Here is a 17,674-nt window from a genome sequence, read left to right as displayed (position 1 = left end):
CTATTTCCATAGTGGCTGCATCAATCTGCATTCCCACCAACAGCGCATGAGAGTTCTCTTTTCTCCACATCCTCGCCAACACGTGTTTGTTCATTTATTGATGACGGCCACTCTGACGGGCTTGAGGTGATATCTCATTGTGGTTTTCATTTGGATTTCTGTGATGACCTTGAACATCTTTTCTTATGTCTGCTGGCCATCTATAAGTCCTCTTTGGAGAAGTGTCTATTCAGGTCCTTTGCCCATTTTTAAATTGGATTATTTGTCTTCCTGGTGTTGAGTTGTATAAGTTCTTTATAAATTTTGGATATTAACCCCTTATCTGATGTATCATTGGTAAATATGTTCTCCCTTTCAGTGGGTTGTCTTTTCATTTTGTTGATGGTGCAAAAGCTTTTTATTTTTGTGTGGTCCCATTTGCTTATTTTCTTTTCCTTTGTTTCCCTTGCCAGAGGAGATATGTCAGAAAAAATATTGCTACAAGAAATGTCTGAGACTTTACTACCTATGTTTTCTTCTAGGATTTTTATGTTTTCATGACTACATTGAAGTCGAATCCATTTTGAGTTTTTTCTTGTGTATGGTGCAAGTTGGTGATCTAGTTTGTGTCCATCAGTAAATGAATGGATAAGAAAGCTGTGGTACATTTACTCTCAGAAATTTGAACTCATGGCTTCAGTGTTTTCTAGCCTTCAAGATTGCTGTTGAGATTTGGGGGCCATTTGATCCCAGTTCCTTTGTATCTGATATCTCTTAAAGGAATATTTTAGTATCTTTTCTTTCTTTCTTCCTTTCTTCTTCTTCTTTTTTTTTTTTTTAGAGGGAGTAAGTGTAGGGAGGATGGGAGAGGGAGGAGAGAGAAAGAGCGCATGACTGAAACATCATTGATGTGATAGAGACACATCAATTGGTTGCCTCCCATACGTGCCCCCAACCAAGGCTGGGGATCGAAACTGCACCCCAGGTATGTGCCCTTGACCAGGAATCAAACCCACAACCCTTAAATCTAAAGGCCAACAGTCTAACCACACTGGCCAGGGTTCCTCATTTTCAAAATGGGAACAATAGAAGAGGAATTGTGAGAATTCAATGAGGTAACCCATGTGCAAGTACCTGGCATATAGTTCCTGGCATTTGGTAAGTTTTCAATAAATGTCAATTTTCCTTTTTTGGTTGTCCTCTGGTTGACTAAAAAACCAACTTACGAACGTATTATTGTTCTGATGGGGAAAGGGGTTTGGGAAATAGTTTTAAAATATTACTTACCTCAAGCAAAATATATCTCATTAAGAACTACATTTGTGAGGCCACGTGAAGGTTCCCAATCATTTAAACTCAGAACCAAGGGAACATTGCCCAAACTCAATTAAACGAGCCTCTGTTGTATAATCCTTAGGTCACAGGCAGGAATTAAGTAGGAGGGACTTTCTCTTTAGTGAGATAAATAAACAATTTCATACAAAATGATAAAGCACCAGTATGTAAATATATATAGTGTTAAATAGACTTGCCCAACTGGCCCAAAATGTCCTGGCTTACTGATGAGCAGCAAGAAGGCACGCCACTGGTATAGAGGTGTGATGTTTGTCTAGGGTGAGTTCTCATCTGAGCGTCTACTGATTGTATGTGTTTACCATGAAATGTGTTCTTTTCCAGGGGAGCATGATGTGAAACCTGTAGCTACACACAAACTTTTAAAAACTGGGGTGGAGCAGCCATCTGGTGTGGCTCCACCAGGAGATCATGCTTCGATTCCCAGTCAGGGCACATGCCCAGGTTTCCACTTGATCCCCAGTAGGAGGCGTGCAGGAGGCAGCCGATCAGTGATTCTCATTATTGATGTTTCTGTCTCTCTCTCCCTCTCCCTTCCTCTCTCTGAAATCAATAGAAACACATTTTAAAAAGAAACAGACTGGAGTGGGGCAGAAAAATAAATTTTCCTCCTACCTTTCCTCCAAGGTCTTCTGGATGGACTGATAAACTAACATAAGATGGGTTAACAGGAGAAAATAACCAAATTTATTGCATATGTATACACGGGGGTCCCATAAGAATATGGGGCCGGAGGACAGACCCCGCAGTTCAGGCTGGTATTGCACCTGGAGCTAAAGGGAAGGGCATTTGGGGTTTGGGACTTCAAAGGGCAGGAATGCAAATCACATGGGACTTCAAAGGCCATGATAGCGAGTCACCTGTATTTATTGGTAAATACGTATTTTAAACAACGGCACACAGAGAGGACTTTGATCAAATGGGCCTTGCTAGATTCCTTCCTGTCTATCAGATTTGGCTCATAGCACACTATAGTTACCTGTGATGATATCTCCCTTTCTGATGCAGGTTCTCCATTTAAATTCCTTTCAGGCAGTAGAGGGAAAGGTCAAAGATTTTTTTTCTGAGATGTTTATTTCTTGGAAATAACCAGCTTAAAATAATCAGTACCCCAAAAGGCTCATTTTGAGGTCGCCATCTCTCCTCCCCCTCACTGGCACATCGAGAAATGGGTAATGCTCGATGGGTTTTTTATTTCTCTCTGATACAGAAATGATAAGTTAATGCCTACAGTCTGAGTCACGCATCTGGAATAGTTCTTAGGCACATCATCTGAAAAGAGCAGTCACTAACTCCCCCTTGTGTTCCCTTTTCATTTTAGTTCGTTTACAAAGCTCCCTCATCTGGCTGGAACAGAACAAAATTTGCTGCTTGCCAAGAAAATCCAAACCCAGTGGAAGAAATTTGGACTGGACTCTGCCAAGTTGGTTCATTATGATGTTCTCCTGTCTTACCCTAATGAGACAAATGCCAATTATATATCAATTGTGGATGAACATGGCATTGAGGTGATGTAAAATTGTTGGTACTTCTCATACTTTACAACTCCACCTTTTCACATGAATTGGAATTTAGGGTCAAGTAAAGATCAAGTTGTTAATAGTGCACTGGGACTCATGTTTTCTAGAAAAGTTAAGTTGCAAACTAATTATTCGGTGTTTACTGTGTGCCAGGCACAGTGCTAGGTCCGGTGACCAGAATGCAGACTAGGGCATGGTTCTGTTGCTACATAAGGTCAGGCAGACATTAGAACACATCATTTCAAATCAACGTGGTAAGTGCTCTGAAGAGTTTGATTGGGTTCTTTATCTACAATGAAAAGGGTCACGTGGCCCAGTATTGATGTAAGAACATCCAAACCTGTAGAAAATTGTTATACAAGTTTATTTGAGTCCAACTGATGTCATATGCCTGGTTGCAACTTTTTATGCATTTGAAATTAAGGAGGGAACATAGGAAGATCACATGGAGGTGTGAGAAAACAAAGTGGGGATTGAATTATAGGATAATTAACAAGATGATGAGCTCTCTTGAGGGTGGTTATTTCAAAGGTGTGTTAACCTAAATGCACAGAAACAATGGACGGTGCTTGCTTAAGGCAAAGGTCAACCTTTTACTAAAAAGTTATATGTCTATTTTTACAAAAGACAATTATGGAGAAATATGTAAATGAGCATTGTACTTAAATGGGATAATAAGCTTTTTTAAAAGATTTCTTTATTGGTTAAGGTATTACAAATGTGTGATAATAAACTTTTTAAAAGAAATCAACAAATGTTATATGTTTAGGGTGTGACTACCATCATGACCTGCCCGGTTAGGAATTTATGATCAGATCATCCTGTAAGGTTACTTTCCATAGAACCCCCTTTTTTGTTCATACCTACCTGTAAGTCATAGAAGGCTTCCCAAAAGAGTTGATGTGTGAGTCATGAAGATTCTAAAGGTTTTTTAAAAAATACATTTTATTGATTTTTTACAGAGAGGAAGGGAGAGGGATAGAGGTTTAGAAACATCAATCAGCTGCCTCTTGCACACCCTCTACTGGGTATGTACCCACAACCAAGGTACATGTCCTTGACTGGAATCGAACCTGGGACCCTTGAGTCTGCAAGCTGATGCTCTATCCACTGAGCCAAATCGGTTAGGGCTCTAAGGTTTAATTAATCATATAATAAAGCAAGATAAGAGAATTCTACGCAGAAGAGAAAATATTGGCAAAACTGGAGATGTACTAATTTCATATTATTGGGGAATTTAAAGATTTTCTGTATTTCAAGAGTGTAAAATATAAAGTGAGCCATGAAAAAAAATAAAGCGAGCCACAATAAGAGAGAAATCAGTATACAGTTGACTCTTGAACAACATGGGGTGAGGAGCACCGACCTACAATCCATGAATAACCTTTGATTCCCTAAAACTTTACAAATAGCCTACTGTTGACAGGAAGCCTATTGGTAACATAAGCAGTCAATTAATGCATATTTTGTATGTTATACGTATTATATACTATACTAGAGTCCCAGTGCATGAAAATTCATGTACTCGGGGTCCCTCAACCCGGCCTGTGCCCTCTCACAGTTGGGGACCCCTTGGAGGATGTCCACCTGCCAGCTCAGGCCCGCTCCCTGAGGGAGCGGGCCTAAGCTGGCACTCAGACATCCTCTGGCAGCCCAGGAGCCCTCCTCCTTAGTGCTGCAGAGGAGGCGGGGAAGGCTCCCATCACTGCCGCTGTGCTGGCTAGCCATGAGCCAGCTTCTGGCTGAGCGGCACTATGGAAGCACAATGACCACTGGGAGGCAGCTTCTGCATTGAGCGTCTGCCCCCTGGTGGTCAGTGTGCATCATACAACCAGTCATTCTCCTGTTAGGGTCCATTTGCACATTACCCTTTTATTATATAGGATTCTTACAATAAAGTAAGCTAGAAAAAAGTTATGCAAATCATAAGAGAAATTACATTTACTGTATTGTACATATTTATTGAAAATTTTCTGCTTATAAGTGGTCCCTTGCAGTTCAAACTTGTGTTGTTCAAGGGCCAACTATATATGTTTTGGGAGCAGGTCATGGAAGGGCTTATACACTGTCCTAAAGAGCGAGGTCTTCAACCTCAGTCAGTGAAACCATTAAATACATGTCTGGAAGGCCGGGCATCATAAGCATATTAGGTATGGGTAAAATTTTAAGTCAATGAAACCTCCCAGGAAGGGAGTATGGAATGAGGCTAGCACTGTACTGCAGACAAAACACAGGGAAACATTATTTAAATACAGATGAGAGACAAGCTGAAAGGAATAGGAGAATCATGAGAGTGCCACCTTCGAAGCCTGTTTTATACATCACGTGGGAACTTTTAGTTACTCCAAATTGCATGCATGTGTAGAAGTTTCCATGATTTTGAAGACAATAACGATGATAAGGCTCTTTCTCCTTGTTGCCAGTGGAATTTATCTGTTGAATTACAGAACCCAGTTTCAGGATGCTTAATCTTAAGTGTATACTTGGGGCAAGATGCATTATTCCTTAATAGCAATCTAGAAAGTTTCTTTCTAATGTCATGTGTTTCATTGCTTGCTAGATTTTTAAAACATCATACCTTGAGCCGCCACCAGATGGATATGAGAATGTTACAGATATTGTACCGCCATATAATGCTTTCTCAGCCCGAGGCACGCCAGAGGTAAAATAAAAGGCATTTTCTTATCCAACTCTTTAAAACTTCTTTTGTTATACAAAACCTATGTGGAGGACTAATCCGAAGAGATTAGGAGGACCATGCATGCTGATCGTTGAGGTTCAGTGCTATTCACACACTTCCTAAATAAAAAATAAAAAAAAGAAAGAAAATAAATAACACAAAAATGAGACCCTGATGGACCAAATGCCACTTTTTTGAAATAAAGAAATGTTGAACATGCCTTTAATTCAGCAAGAGCAATAGATGTTTTTACAAGTTTTTTTCTTTGTTCATAGCCTGACTTTGTTACAGAATTATAGATGTGATTTTATAGATCAGACAATAGACATTTTAAGATGAACTCCATAGTTGGAAATTAAACATAGCTGGGATTTTAAAATGACTTTTATTTAATCCTACTTCCCACGACTCAATGTACGCTGGTAGTTTCTTCAAAGTAGGATACATGGTTTAAAATGTTTTACATATTGTCATTTTTTAAAAACTTTTGAGCATATTGAAATATTTTTCTACTTCTATAGAATTAGCATGGACCTATCTATTGAGCCCAAGCAGGAGAGACAGCATTTGATGATGCAGTGTTGTGGAGCAAACTTATTCTCCGGTTTTCTCTTTAATTATAACAGTGGTATGTATTGTTTTTCTTTTTTTGTTTCTCCTGCAGGGAGATCTTGTATATGTAAACTACGCTCGTACTGAAGATTTTTTCAAACTAGAAAGAGAAATGGGCATCAACTGCACGGGAAAGATTGTTATTGCCAGATATGGGAAGATCTTCAGAGGAAATAAAGTACTGTGTTGTTTGTTTTCCTAGAGTCCTAGAGGTCCTAGAGTGAAGAAGATAAGATATATTCTGTAGATGTAAATGAACATCTTATATTGTTTCCAAAATTGCTTTGTAAATATATATATATATATATAGGCATATATATATAGCTATTTCCATGGTTGCACAGAAAATCCTGTTTTATGAATGTGTGTGTGTATATATATACTAGTATATATACAAATATATGTGTGTGTGTGTGTATATATATATATATATATATATATACTATTTCCATGGTTACACAGAAAACCCTGTTTTTATGTTATCTCATATATCTAGAAAGGGAAATTATTTTCAATAATTTTATTACCAAAGCAATATTTGCTTTTCCCCCTCTTCTTAAAAAATGTGTTTATTGCTTTTAGAGAGGAAGAGAGAGAAATATCAATGCATCAACATTGATTGGCTGCCTCCTGCATGCCCCCTACTGGGACTTGAGCCTGCAAATTGGGTATGTGCCCAGACTGGGAATTGAACTGGAGACCTCTTGGTGCATGGGTCGATGCACAACTACTGAGCCCCACTGGCCATGCAATATTTGCTCTTTTATTTGATTGAAGGACATTTATATGATTTTTTTAAAAAAGCTTGCCCTGATCAGTTTGGCTCAGTGTTTAGAGCATCGGCTGGCAGACTGAAGGGTCATGGGTTCAATTCCCAGTCAAGGGCAGGTACCTCCCTTGAGGGTTTGTTCTCCAACCCTGGTTGAGGCGCATGAAGGAGGCAACCAATCTATGTTTTTCTATCACATCAATGTTTCTCTCTCCCCACCCTCCCCTTTCCACTCTGTCTGAAAATCAATGGGAAAAAAATATCCTTGGGTGAGGATTAAGAAAAACAACAACAAAAAAGCCCAAAAAGCTCTCCTGTATTACCCAACTTCATTGCCCAGCCATAATTTTAACAGCTCTTTCCAGACCTAATTCTGTGAAATATGAATATAAATACATGTCTCTATAATGATTTTTACATATATAATTTTTTAACAAAGAGGGCATCAGACACTATACATTGTGTAACTTTATTTTTTCCCTCAGCAATAACTTGTGGGTATTCTTCCATGGTTAGTGTATGGGATTCTACATCCATAGAGCCTGGGTTCTGCTTTAGTCTGGACTTCTATTCCCTAAGGCTTTTACTGTAAGCAAGTTGCTTAACCTTTCTGTTCCAGTGTTTCCTCAGGTATGAAATGGAAACGCTAACAATAGTACCGAACTCCTAGAATCCTCGTTCGGATTAAATGACTTGGTGTAGGAAAGCGCTTCAGATAGTGACTCATACTTAGTAATTTCTATGTAACTGTTTATCAAGCGAATTTCTCATTATTTTAGATGACTACATAATATTTCACAGAATTGATAGCAACTTATTTGACTATTTCTCTGTTGACAGATGCTTGGCGTCTTAAATTTGTTAGTATTACAAATAATTCCATTGTGAACATGTATTTGAACATGTGTATGAAGATATTTTTGTAGTGTTGATTCCTAGAAGTTGAATGGCTGATTCATACGGTATATTGTTTAAAAAGTTTGATACGCACTATCAGATTACCCTTCAGAAAAGTTGTAACAGATTGTGCTCTCTCTAACATTATATATGAGTGCTTTCTGAACATTTTAGTTGATCAAAACTGATGGTTATCTACCTTTTGCTACAACACTTCTGGGAAAGAATAATTTAGTATCTTATAGGGTATATTCTCTTATTCGTGGTCAGTTTGGATAATTAGGAAAACATTTACAGAAACACTGTGGCCAATTTTTAAACAATTTGGCTATTCTGCAGATAATTTCAAGTTAGTTTAGTTCCACGCATATTGGGAGTGGTTATTCTATGATGTGCCAGATTTTGGAGGGTGGATAGTTCTTAAAAACACCCTCTGTGCCAGTATTCTCTTATATATAGAATGGAAATGCTAATAACAACACTAACCTCTTAGAATGCTAACCCAGGGGAGAAAAGATATTTAAAAGATCTTAAAATACTTTCATCCATCCTAAAATAGAAATATGTACAAAATATAGAAGTATGAAAAGGGGAGGCATTAATTTTAACTTTTCCTTTATTTATTTATTTATTTATTTATTTATTTATTTATAGAGAGGAAGAGGGAAAGATTGAAAGATTGAGATAGATGAGGGGGGGATGGGAGGGAGGGGGAGAGAGAGAGAGAGAGAGAGAGAGAGAGAGAGAGAGAGAGAGAGATAGATTACTTGTTCCACTTATTTATGCATCTATTGGTTCTTTCTTGTAAAATGTGCCCTGACTGGGGATCAAAACCGAGTCCTTGGCATGTTGGGCCAATGCTTTAACCAACTGATCTACCCAGCCAGGGCAGGAAACATTAATTTTTCAGTTTTAGGAACAGTAGGAATGTTTTCCAGAAGTGATAACTGATTTGGAGTTGTGTAGAATAAATGAGAGTTGCTAGGCCTACCGAAACTTTATATTCAAGGCAAAGAGAACTAAATGAGTAACAGCATGATAAAAAGCAGTGTCTGAATTTGCTTGCATTATTAAGGTGATTTCCGCGTAGGTGAACAAGTCAATCATTTGCCGTTTCTACGTCATGGACTGCACGTTGCCCATGCAGGTTAACAATGCCATGTCGGCAGGAGCCATAGGCATCATCTTGTACTCAGATCCAGCTGACTACTCTGCCCCTGAGGTACAGCCGTATCCCAAAGGATGGAACCTTCCTGGAACTGCAGCCCAGAGAGGGAACGTGTTAAATTTGAATGGTGCTGGTGACCCGCTCACTCCTGGCTACCCAGCTAAAGGTAAGGGATGAGCCTGTCATGATCTACCCGTTTCTGCAAAAATAGTACTTGCCCTTAGAAGGCATAGAAGCAAGCATCTACAGAACAACATTAAAGCTGTGTGTAATAATAATTTGGATTGCTCTTGCTAGGAATTCAGGCATTTCCCCTGTATTATTTTAGTTTTAAATTTTCATGAGGTGTGGACATGGAGAAAGGAAGGTTAGTTCAGTTCTCTCCCTACTTTTAGTAGAGAGGAGGTTCAGAAACACAGATCCTCAAATCCAAACTAGGATGTAGGGTTTCAGAGTTGCCTAGTGATTTTATGCTTCTCTAGATCATACATTTCTATTTTTAAAAATACCAATGAGACTTTTTTTGTGGTATTTAATGTGTAAAGTGTGAAAAGTTTTGACATCTATGTAACCAACTCCACAATCAAATTAATGAATGTATTTATAACCCAAAAGTTTCCTCACATCTCTTTTTTTATAAATATACTAGAGCCCTGGTGCACAAAATTCGTGCACTGGGGGATGGGGTTCCCTCAGCCAAGCCTGCCCCTCAGTCCAGGAGCCCTCAGTGGATGTCCTACTGATGGCCACAGTCTGGTAGCAGAGGCTCGGTGCAGCTGTCCCCATGTGTGTGTTTGTGTGTGTGTGTGTGTGTGTGTGTGTGTGTCTGTCTGCTGGGGGCCTGCCCCCAGCCACACCCTAGAGGCTTGGAGCAGGCACCCCTCTCTGTTGATCTCTCAGGCTCCTGGCCTCCACTGCATGTTGTACTCTCTCTTGAGCTGTGGCCAGGGTGGGGCGCCCTTTCCTGCTGTGGGATCCCCAGGGCTACCCAGGGACAGGCGCACAGGGGAGCTGGCTGCAGGCAACCCTATCCTGCTGTGGGATCACATGAGCAATCCTATGGGCAGGCAGGCGCACACAGGTGCTGACTGCAGGCCACCCTATCCTGCTCCGTGATCGCCGCAGCAATCCCATGGGCAGGCGCACACAGGGGCTGGCTGCAGGCCGCCCTTTCCTGCTCCATGATCACCTCAGCGATCCCACGGGCAGGCACACACAGGGGCTGGCTGCAGGCCGCCCTATCCTGCTCCGTGATCGCCGCAGCGATCCCAAAGGCAGGGGCACAGAGGGGCTGGCTGCAGGCCGCCCTATACTGCTTCGTGATCACCTCAGCGATCCCACGGGCAGGCGCACACAGGGGCTGGCTGCAGGCCACCCTATACTGCTTCGTGATCACTGCTGCTATACCACGGGCAGGCGCACACAGGGGCTGGCTGCAGGCCGCCCTTTCCTGCTGTGGGATCTCTGGTTGCTCATCCCTGGCGGGAGGGCCTGTTGGGAGCATGACTACTGGCTGATGGGCAGCAGTCCCCGCCAGTGCCGGGGGATCTCCCGAGGGAGAGCCGGTTGGGGGCCTGGCCAGTGGCAGATTGCTGGGGGCACGCCCGCCAGCCTGGGTTGGGTTGCACAGGGGTCGCCCACCATCAGGGTCACTGATAGCAGGCCCGGATAGCAGCGGGGCAGGCAGAATAGCGCTGTCCCATCTTTCCTGCAGTATGCAAATTAGCCACCATCTTTGTTGGCGGTTAACCGCCATCTTGGCTGGCAGTTAATTTGCATATCGCTCTGATTAGCCAATGGGAAGGGTAGTGGAGGTACGGCTAATTACCATGTTTCTCTTTTATTAGATAGGATTTTCATTGATTTTAGAGAGGAAGGGAGAGGGAGAGAGAGATAGAATCATTGATTGCTGCCTCCTGTACATCCCACAGTGGGGAATCGAGCCCGAAACTTGGGCATGTGCCCTGACCTCCTGGCTCGTAGGTCAACACTTAACCACCGGCCAGACTACTCTCATCTCTTTGTAATCGCTCATTCTCAACCCTTCCTGCCCCCTCCCTGCTAACCCCTACACAACCACTGATCTGATTCCTGTCAGCATACTTATTTTGAGGTCCATGTTGTTGATATATGTCAATAATTCATTCCATTTTTGCTGAGTAGTATTCCATTAGATAGATATACTAGTTTGTTTATTCATTTACTTGTTGATTAAAATTTGGATTGCTTGCAGTTTGGGGCTATTCTATATAATAAAAGCCTAATATGCAAATTGTCCCCACGACTGGGAGTTCGACCGCTTGCTATGATGTGCGCTGACCACCAGGGGGCGGTGAGGAACATGGCAGGCGCCTGCAATACTCTGCAACCTCTTACCAGCTACCTGGGGGTGGGGGTGACAGGGACAGAGGTGTGGTGAGAATGTGGGGTGTCCGCCAAGCTTGCTCCCACTTTCCCTGCTACCCGCCCCTGGGACACCAGGGCTTGCGTGCCAGGGAAGCCCTCATGTGCAGGTGCCAGGTGCCCAGGAGGAGCCCACCCTGCACCCACGCGGCCTTTTCCGGGTGAGCCAGGCCACAGCCGCTGGGACCGCAGGGGGCGGGTGGGCTGGCTCCCCGTGGGTTCGCACAGGAGCCAGTCTGCGAGGCCAGCTGGGAGAGAGCACACTGCCTGCCCAGCTTCCATGTAGCACCACTGGGTGGCCCAGAGGCCCACGCTGCACCCTGGCCCATGATGTCCAGTCACGTTCACCACATCTCCATGTGGGGACTCGGGCATTGTGACTTAGGTGGAGGAGGGCACACGTGGGCACAGGTGCTGCCCAGGGCCCAGAGGTCAGCTGGGACCTGCCCTTCCATGCCAGATGCTCACGCTTTGATAGCCAGCCAGGCCTAAGGACAGCATCCGTGCATGAATTTTGTGCACCAGGCCTCTAGTAATACATAAAGCTGCTCTAAAGAGTTGTATACAAGCCTCTTTGTATGCATGCTTTCATTTCTCTTGAGAAAATACATAGGAATGGAATGGCTGGGTAATGTGATAGAGGTATATTTAGCATTTAAAGAAACTTTTAAATTGTTTTCCAAAGTGGTTGCACCGTTTTATATTCCAGCAGCAGTGTATGAGTGCTCCGGTTGCCACCTCCGTACCAACACGTAGTATCATCAATCTTTTAACATTATATTCTAACTAGAGGCCCGATGCACGAAGATTCATGCAAGAATAGGCCCTCCTTCCCCTGGCTGCCAGCACCGGTTTCCCTCCGGCACCCAGGACCTGGGCTGCTATGCTCCAGCTGCTGCCAGGCATCCAGGACTGGGGCTGCTTCACTCCGGCCACTGCCACCACCCACTGTGGGCATGCTCCAAACCACACCATGCAGCTGCTCGGAGCACGTCGTCCGCACCCCTGGTGTGTATGTGTGTCCGCTGGGACTGGGGGCGGCACGCAGTCCCCTCCCACCCATCTGCGTGCACAGTTCCTCCTGAGCATTCGTGATGCAGCCTCCTCGAGCCAGTCGTGACGCCTGGCTAATTTGCATATTACCTGTTTATATATATAGATAGAAATGTGAGTTCTCCAAGTTGCATTTCTTTTTCAAAGTTTTTGTGACTATTCCAGGTCAGTTCCATTTGAATTTTAAAACCAGTTTACCAATTTTCACAAAAAAAGCCTCCTGGGAGGTTGAAAGACATTGAATTAAATCTATAGATCAGTTTGAGGAGAATTGATGTGTGTGTGTGTGTGTGTGTGTGTGTATATATATATATATATATATATATATATATATATTAATTTGAATCTTCAGATCCCTGAACATGGTACAATTCTCCATTTATTTAGGTATTCTTTAATTTCTCTCAGCATGTTTAAAGTTTCACTTTACTAGTACATTATATATATGTTTATTTGCACATTTACCCATAAGCATTTTATAGTTTTGTTATCTTTAAATTACATTTTAAATTTCAGTTTCCAGCTATATTGCTGGTACATAGAAATACTATTGTATTTTTAGAAGAAATACATTGACATTGTATCCTGCAAACATGTTAAACTCACTAATAGAGTTTTTGTAGATTCCATCAGAGTTTTTACATAATCATGTCACTTGCAAATAAAAACATTTTGTTTCCAATCTGGATGCCTTTTATTTCTTTTTATTGCCTTACTAAAGGCCTGATGCATAAAATTCGTGCAAGGGGCTCAGCTCTCGCAGCCCCAGCTTCGTCCAGAAGGTTGTCCGGAAGGTCGTTCAGCCGTCAGGCCATCCAGTCTAATTAGCATATTATGCTTTTATTATTATAGATTGCACTAGCTAATACCTCTAGTACTTAATTGAAAAAATTTATTGCCCTGACTGGTTTGGCTGAGTGGATAGTACTTAGGCCTGCAGATTGAAGGGTCCCAGGTTCGATTCCAGTCAAGGGCATGTACCTTGGTTGCGGGCACATCCCCAGTAGGGGGTGTGCAGGAGGCAGCTGATCGATGTTTCTAACTCTCTATCCCTCTCCCTTCTTCTCTGTAAAATCAATAAAATATATTTTTTAAAAAATTTATTGCAACAAATATCTGTGCCTTGTTCCTGCCTTAAGAAGTCTTTCTCTGTTAAGTGTGATACCATCCTTGATGTTTGTTTGTTTGTAATATATTTTTTTCATTGATTTCAGAGAGGGAGAGAGATAGAAACATCAATGATGAGAGAGAATCATTGATTGGCTGCCTCCTGCACGCCCCATACTGGGGGCGAGGGGTCAAGCCCGCAACCCGGGCATATGCCCTTGACGGGAATCGAACCTGGAATCCTTTAGTCTGCAGGCCGACGCTCTATCCACTGAGCCAAACCGTTTGGGCTGTATGTTTTTTACAGATTGTTTTGGTCAGATTAAGGAAGTTTACTTCTGTGGTAATGTGGGAAGAGTTTTTATCTTAACACATGTATTTAGAAGTGTATGCTGGATTTTGTCAAATGCTTTTACTCCATCTATTGAAATAAAAATAAGCTATTTATCTTTAAGTTAAATTGATTGGTTTTTTTAATGTTAAACCAACCTTTCCATCTTTGTTGGTCACATTGCATTATCCTTTTATATATTGGTATATTCCTGGATTTGTGCTGAAATTTTGTTGAAATATTAGTCTGTAGTCCTGAAGGAGGTATATCAGCTTATAGCTTCGTTTTCTTGTAATATCTCAGTTCTCATTTTGTTGTCACTAATGTTGTCCTCATGGAATGAGTTGGTGACTATCTCATATTCTTTTTTTTAAATGCAAGAGTTTATAAGAATTGAATTGATTTTGTCTATGAATGTTTGGTAGAATTCCCCAGTAGATCCACCAGGCCTGAAGTTTTGTTTGTAGAAATGCTTTTAACTACAAATTCAATTTCTTTAATATATATATATGGCTATTTAGGTTATCTATTTATTCTTGAGTGAGCTTTAATAGTTTTGTGTCTTCAAGGATATTTGTCCATTTCATCTAAGTTATTGAATTTATGGGCATAGAGTTGTTCATAATATTCTTATTTTTTTTTTGTTTGCAGGTTCTAGAGTGATAGTCTCTTTATACCTGATATGAGCAATTAAGTACTTTTCATTTTTCCTGATCCATCTTGCTAAAGATTTATTTATCAGTTTTATTGATCTTCTCGAAGGACTATCTTTGAGTTTTATTGATAACGTCTATCATTTTTCTGTTTCTTATTTCTTATATTTGTGCACTGATCTTCCTGTCCTATTGCTGATTTTTAATTTATCTTTGTTTTCTAGTTTTTTAAGGTAGAATCTGATGTCATTTTTTTGAAACCTTTTTTAAAAATAGGTGTTTCAGTGTTATAAAATTCTGTTTTGGTGGACAAAGTCCCAAGGAGGTTTTTAAGCCTGATAATATGTTTCAACCTTTCTTTAATGAGAATATTATGTTTGAATAAGATGTTTACCACTTATTCCCAAGATCTCTTGAATTCCCTTTAAATTTTTTATAGTTATTTCTAGTTTCAGAATACGGACACATTTTCTAGATTTCTGGTTAACTGAAGCTTCTCCGAGGATTCTGGATATCCTTGAGAAAATAAAATATGCTTGTAAAATTCAGGAGAATTGTGTGAAATATCAAAACAAGTTTGGGAATCTGCAATACCTATAATTGATTTTTAAATTAGAATGTAAACAGTTTAATTTCTTACTGTTGAATTAAATAGATCATATTAGTTAAAACAGTCATTGATTTGAGCAGAACTTTAATCCTATATAATAAAAGAGTAATATTGCAAATTGACCCTAATAGCAGAACGACCAGGAATGACGGGTTGCTATGATGCACACACCAGGGGGCAAACGCTCAATGCAGGAGCTGCCCCCTAGTGGTGAGTGCGCTTCCTCAGGGGGAGCTCCACTAGCCCAGAAGCCGGCTCATGGCTGGCCAGCCGCCACTGCGGCAGCGCTAAGGATATCTAACAGGTTAGGCCCGTTCCCTGGGGGAGCAGGCCTAAGCCAGCAGATGGACATCCCCTGAGGGGTCCCGGACTGCGAGAGGGTGCAGGCCAGGCTGAGGGACCCTCCAAGTGCACGAATTTTTGTGCACTGGGCCTTGTTTGAATATAATGTCAAATGTATAGCAAATCTGCAATAGTAACAAAAACTATTTTTATACCCCTGGCTCAGATTCTTCAATTGTTTTCATTTTATGTAATTTATTTTTGCAGAGTACACCTTTAGATTGGATGTTGAAGAAGGAGTAGGAATACCCAAAATCCCTGTACATCCCATTGGATATAATGATGCAGAAATATTATTACGGTACAGTTTTCTTGTTGGATTTGAGATCAAGATAGTTTGCACTAATGTGTTCATTTGATATTCTAAAATCAATGTAACCTCATTATGTTAAAAGTATCAGATCAAAATAGCTTCTGAAGTAGAATAAGAGGGCGCACCTTTTCCCCTACCCCCATAAATGCGGTCAGTTTAGTGCCTAAGAAAACATTACTCTTTTGCTACAAATGAGTCTCAAAAGCAAAACTATGCCCAAAGACAAAAATACTGATTTGAGATTTTTGAAGCAGTTGGATTTTCTTAAATATTCATTTGATATTTGTACTTGACCTGCATTTTAAAAATATATTGCCCACCACTTGGATATGTGAACTTGGACCATTTACTCAATCTTTCTTGATTCAGTTCCTTTATCTGTAAAATGAGGACAGAAATAGTTCCTCCCTGATAGGCTTATTATAAGAAGTAGAAAAGATCATGCATGTAAAGTATCTAAAATATGGTAAACATTATATTAATGTTTGCTGCTATTATATGTATTCTATAATTGATGCTCCTTTCCTTTTCAAATCGCCTATATATTTTTAAAAGCCTGTATCAATAACACTTAATAATTGCTTTATGAATACCTACTACATGAATGGCTTCTCTATAAATTAATTTCTTCTTAGCACAGTCATGTATTTCATATTTTTAAGATTTCTTGGACCTAATGCATCCCTACATAAATATAGTCAAAAGGAGGCCACAGCTTTCCTTTTCCTCTATATATTTTTCCTTAGCTCTTATCACTAACACATGAAATGTTTTGCTTATGTGTCTCGGTTATGACTCTCCTTAGAATGTCAGCTCCACAAGGGAAGGGAGTTTGGACAGCACCTGGCACTTAGTAAATGCTCAATAAGTATCTGTTAAGTGTATGAATGAGTATCTCGTTATCACACTTCATGATTTTTTTCTCAGAAATGGTGATGCTCAGCCTTTTTCTGTGTTTCATTTTCTCCTGGCAGCCATATGGGAGGAACGGCTTCACCAGATGACAGCTGGAAAGGAAGTCTTAATGTGGATTACAATGTCGGGCCGGGCTTCACAGGGCACGATTCTTTCAGGTAATTTCACTGTATTTTAGTAGCCTGGAAACGCATTCTGTGTTTAATGGGAAAATGTCAAGATAACTGTTCTACCAGGTATATTTTGCTTATCTTCTTTTCCTCATTTTTTCAAAATAATGAACAACTGATCATTTCCTATCAATTAAGAAATACGTACAGAATCATGTATCAAATTTCTTCCAGTAGTGGAAGAAATTTATTTCATAAAGTCTCAAAAATGGAGACTCTTGAGTTATAGGTTCACTATTTTAACTTTCCTTTTCACTTAAAGTTTTAAAAGAGTTTCCCTATCACTTTTAAAATGTTACACGTATGAAACACGAGGCTAACTTAAGGGAGAGGAGTAAAAGAGAAAAGAGGCGCCATTACTGATCACTTACTGGGTGAGTTAAGTGAATCAAATGGGCAAGCACATAACTATTGTGGAGCTCAATACACTTATTTTAATTATTATTAACACATTACAGCACTGTTGTACAGAGGAGTGATAAGAGGACGTGTTCACTGAGCTTAATTTTACAGAAAGAGTTTATTTTCTACTGAATCGAGACAGGCAGGAACTGCCAGTGAGAGAGATCAGCTGGAACAGAGCAGTGGAACAGCATGGCATGGTCAGATGTGAAGGAGTCTGATTTGCCTGAAATGCAGAGAGAAAAGGCCATGTCACAGTGATAAATCAGGGAAGATAAAGCTGATTTTATTAAACCAAGATCATTAATCAGTCTTGTTTGCTAAGAATTTACATTAATAGTGTGAATTCTTAGTTTTTTAGTTTCTGTAATTTCTTATTTATTATTGATTTTAAAGA

The 17,674-nt window shown here is 40.6% G+C and overlaps 1 protein-coding gene across 2 annotated transcripts in view; it reads left to right on the top strand.

Annotated features, from left to right (window-relative positions):
- Positions 1 to 17,674, top strand: part of NAALAD2 (N-acetylated alpha-linked acidic dipeptidase 2) — a 45,542-nt gene that overhangs the window by 5,998 nt on the left and 21,870 nt on the right. For both annotated transcript variants that reach the window (XM_070425879.1, XM_070425880.1), the window contains exons 3-8: positions 2,654 to 2,840; positions 5,413 to 5,514; positions 6,197 to 6,322; positions 8,958 to 9,144; positions 15,685 to 15,778; positions 16,765 to 16,863. In XM_070425879.1, the coding sequence (XP_070281980.1) occupies positions 2,654 to 2,840; positions 5,413 to 5,514; positions 6,197 to 6,322; positions 8,958 to 9,144; positions 15,685 to 15,778; positions 16,765 to 16,863 (795 nt within the window). The remainder of the gene's footprint in view (positions 1 to 2,653; positions 2,841 to 5,412; positions 5,515 to 6,196; positions 6,323 to 8,957; positions 9,145 to 15,684; positions 15,779 to 16,764; positions 16,864 to 17,674) is intronic.

Source organism: Myotis yumanensis, unplaced genomic scaffold, assembly GCF_028538775.1.
Source record: "Myotis yumanensis isolate MYYU_CA2020_CCGP unplaced genomic scaffold, mMyoYum1.0.hap1 SCAF_10, whole genome shotgun sequence".
Taxonomy (NCBI): domain Eukaryota; kingdom Metazoa; phylum Chordata; class Mammalia; order Chiroptera; family Vespertilionidae; genus Myotis; species Myotis yumanensis.
The sequence above is the reverse complement of the archived record's forward strand: the minus strand, read 5'-3'. Positions and strand labels throughout refer to the sequence as shown.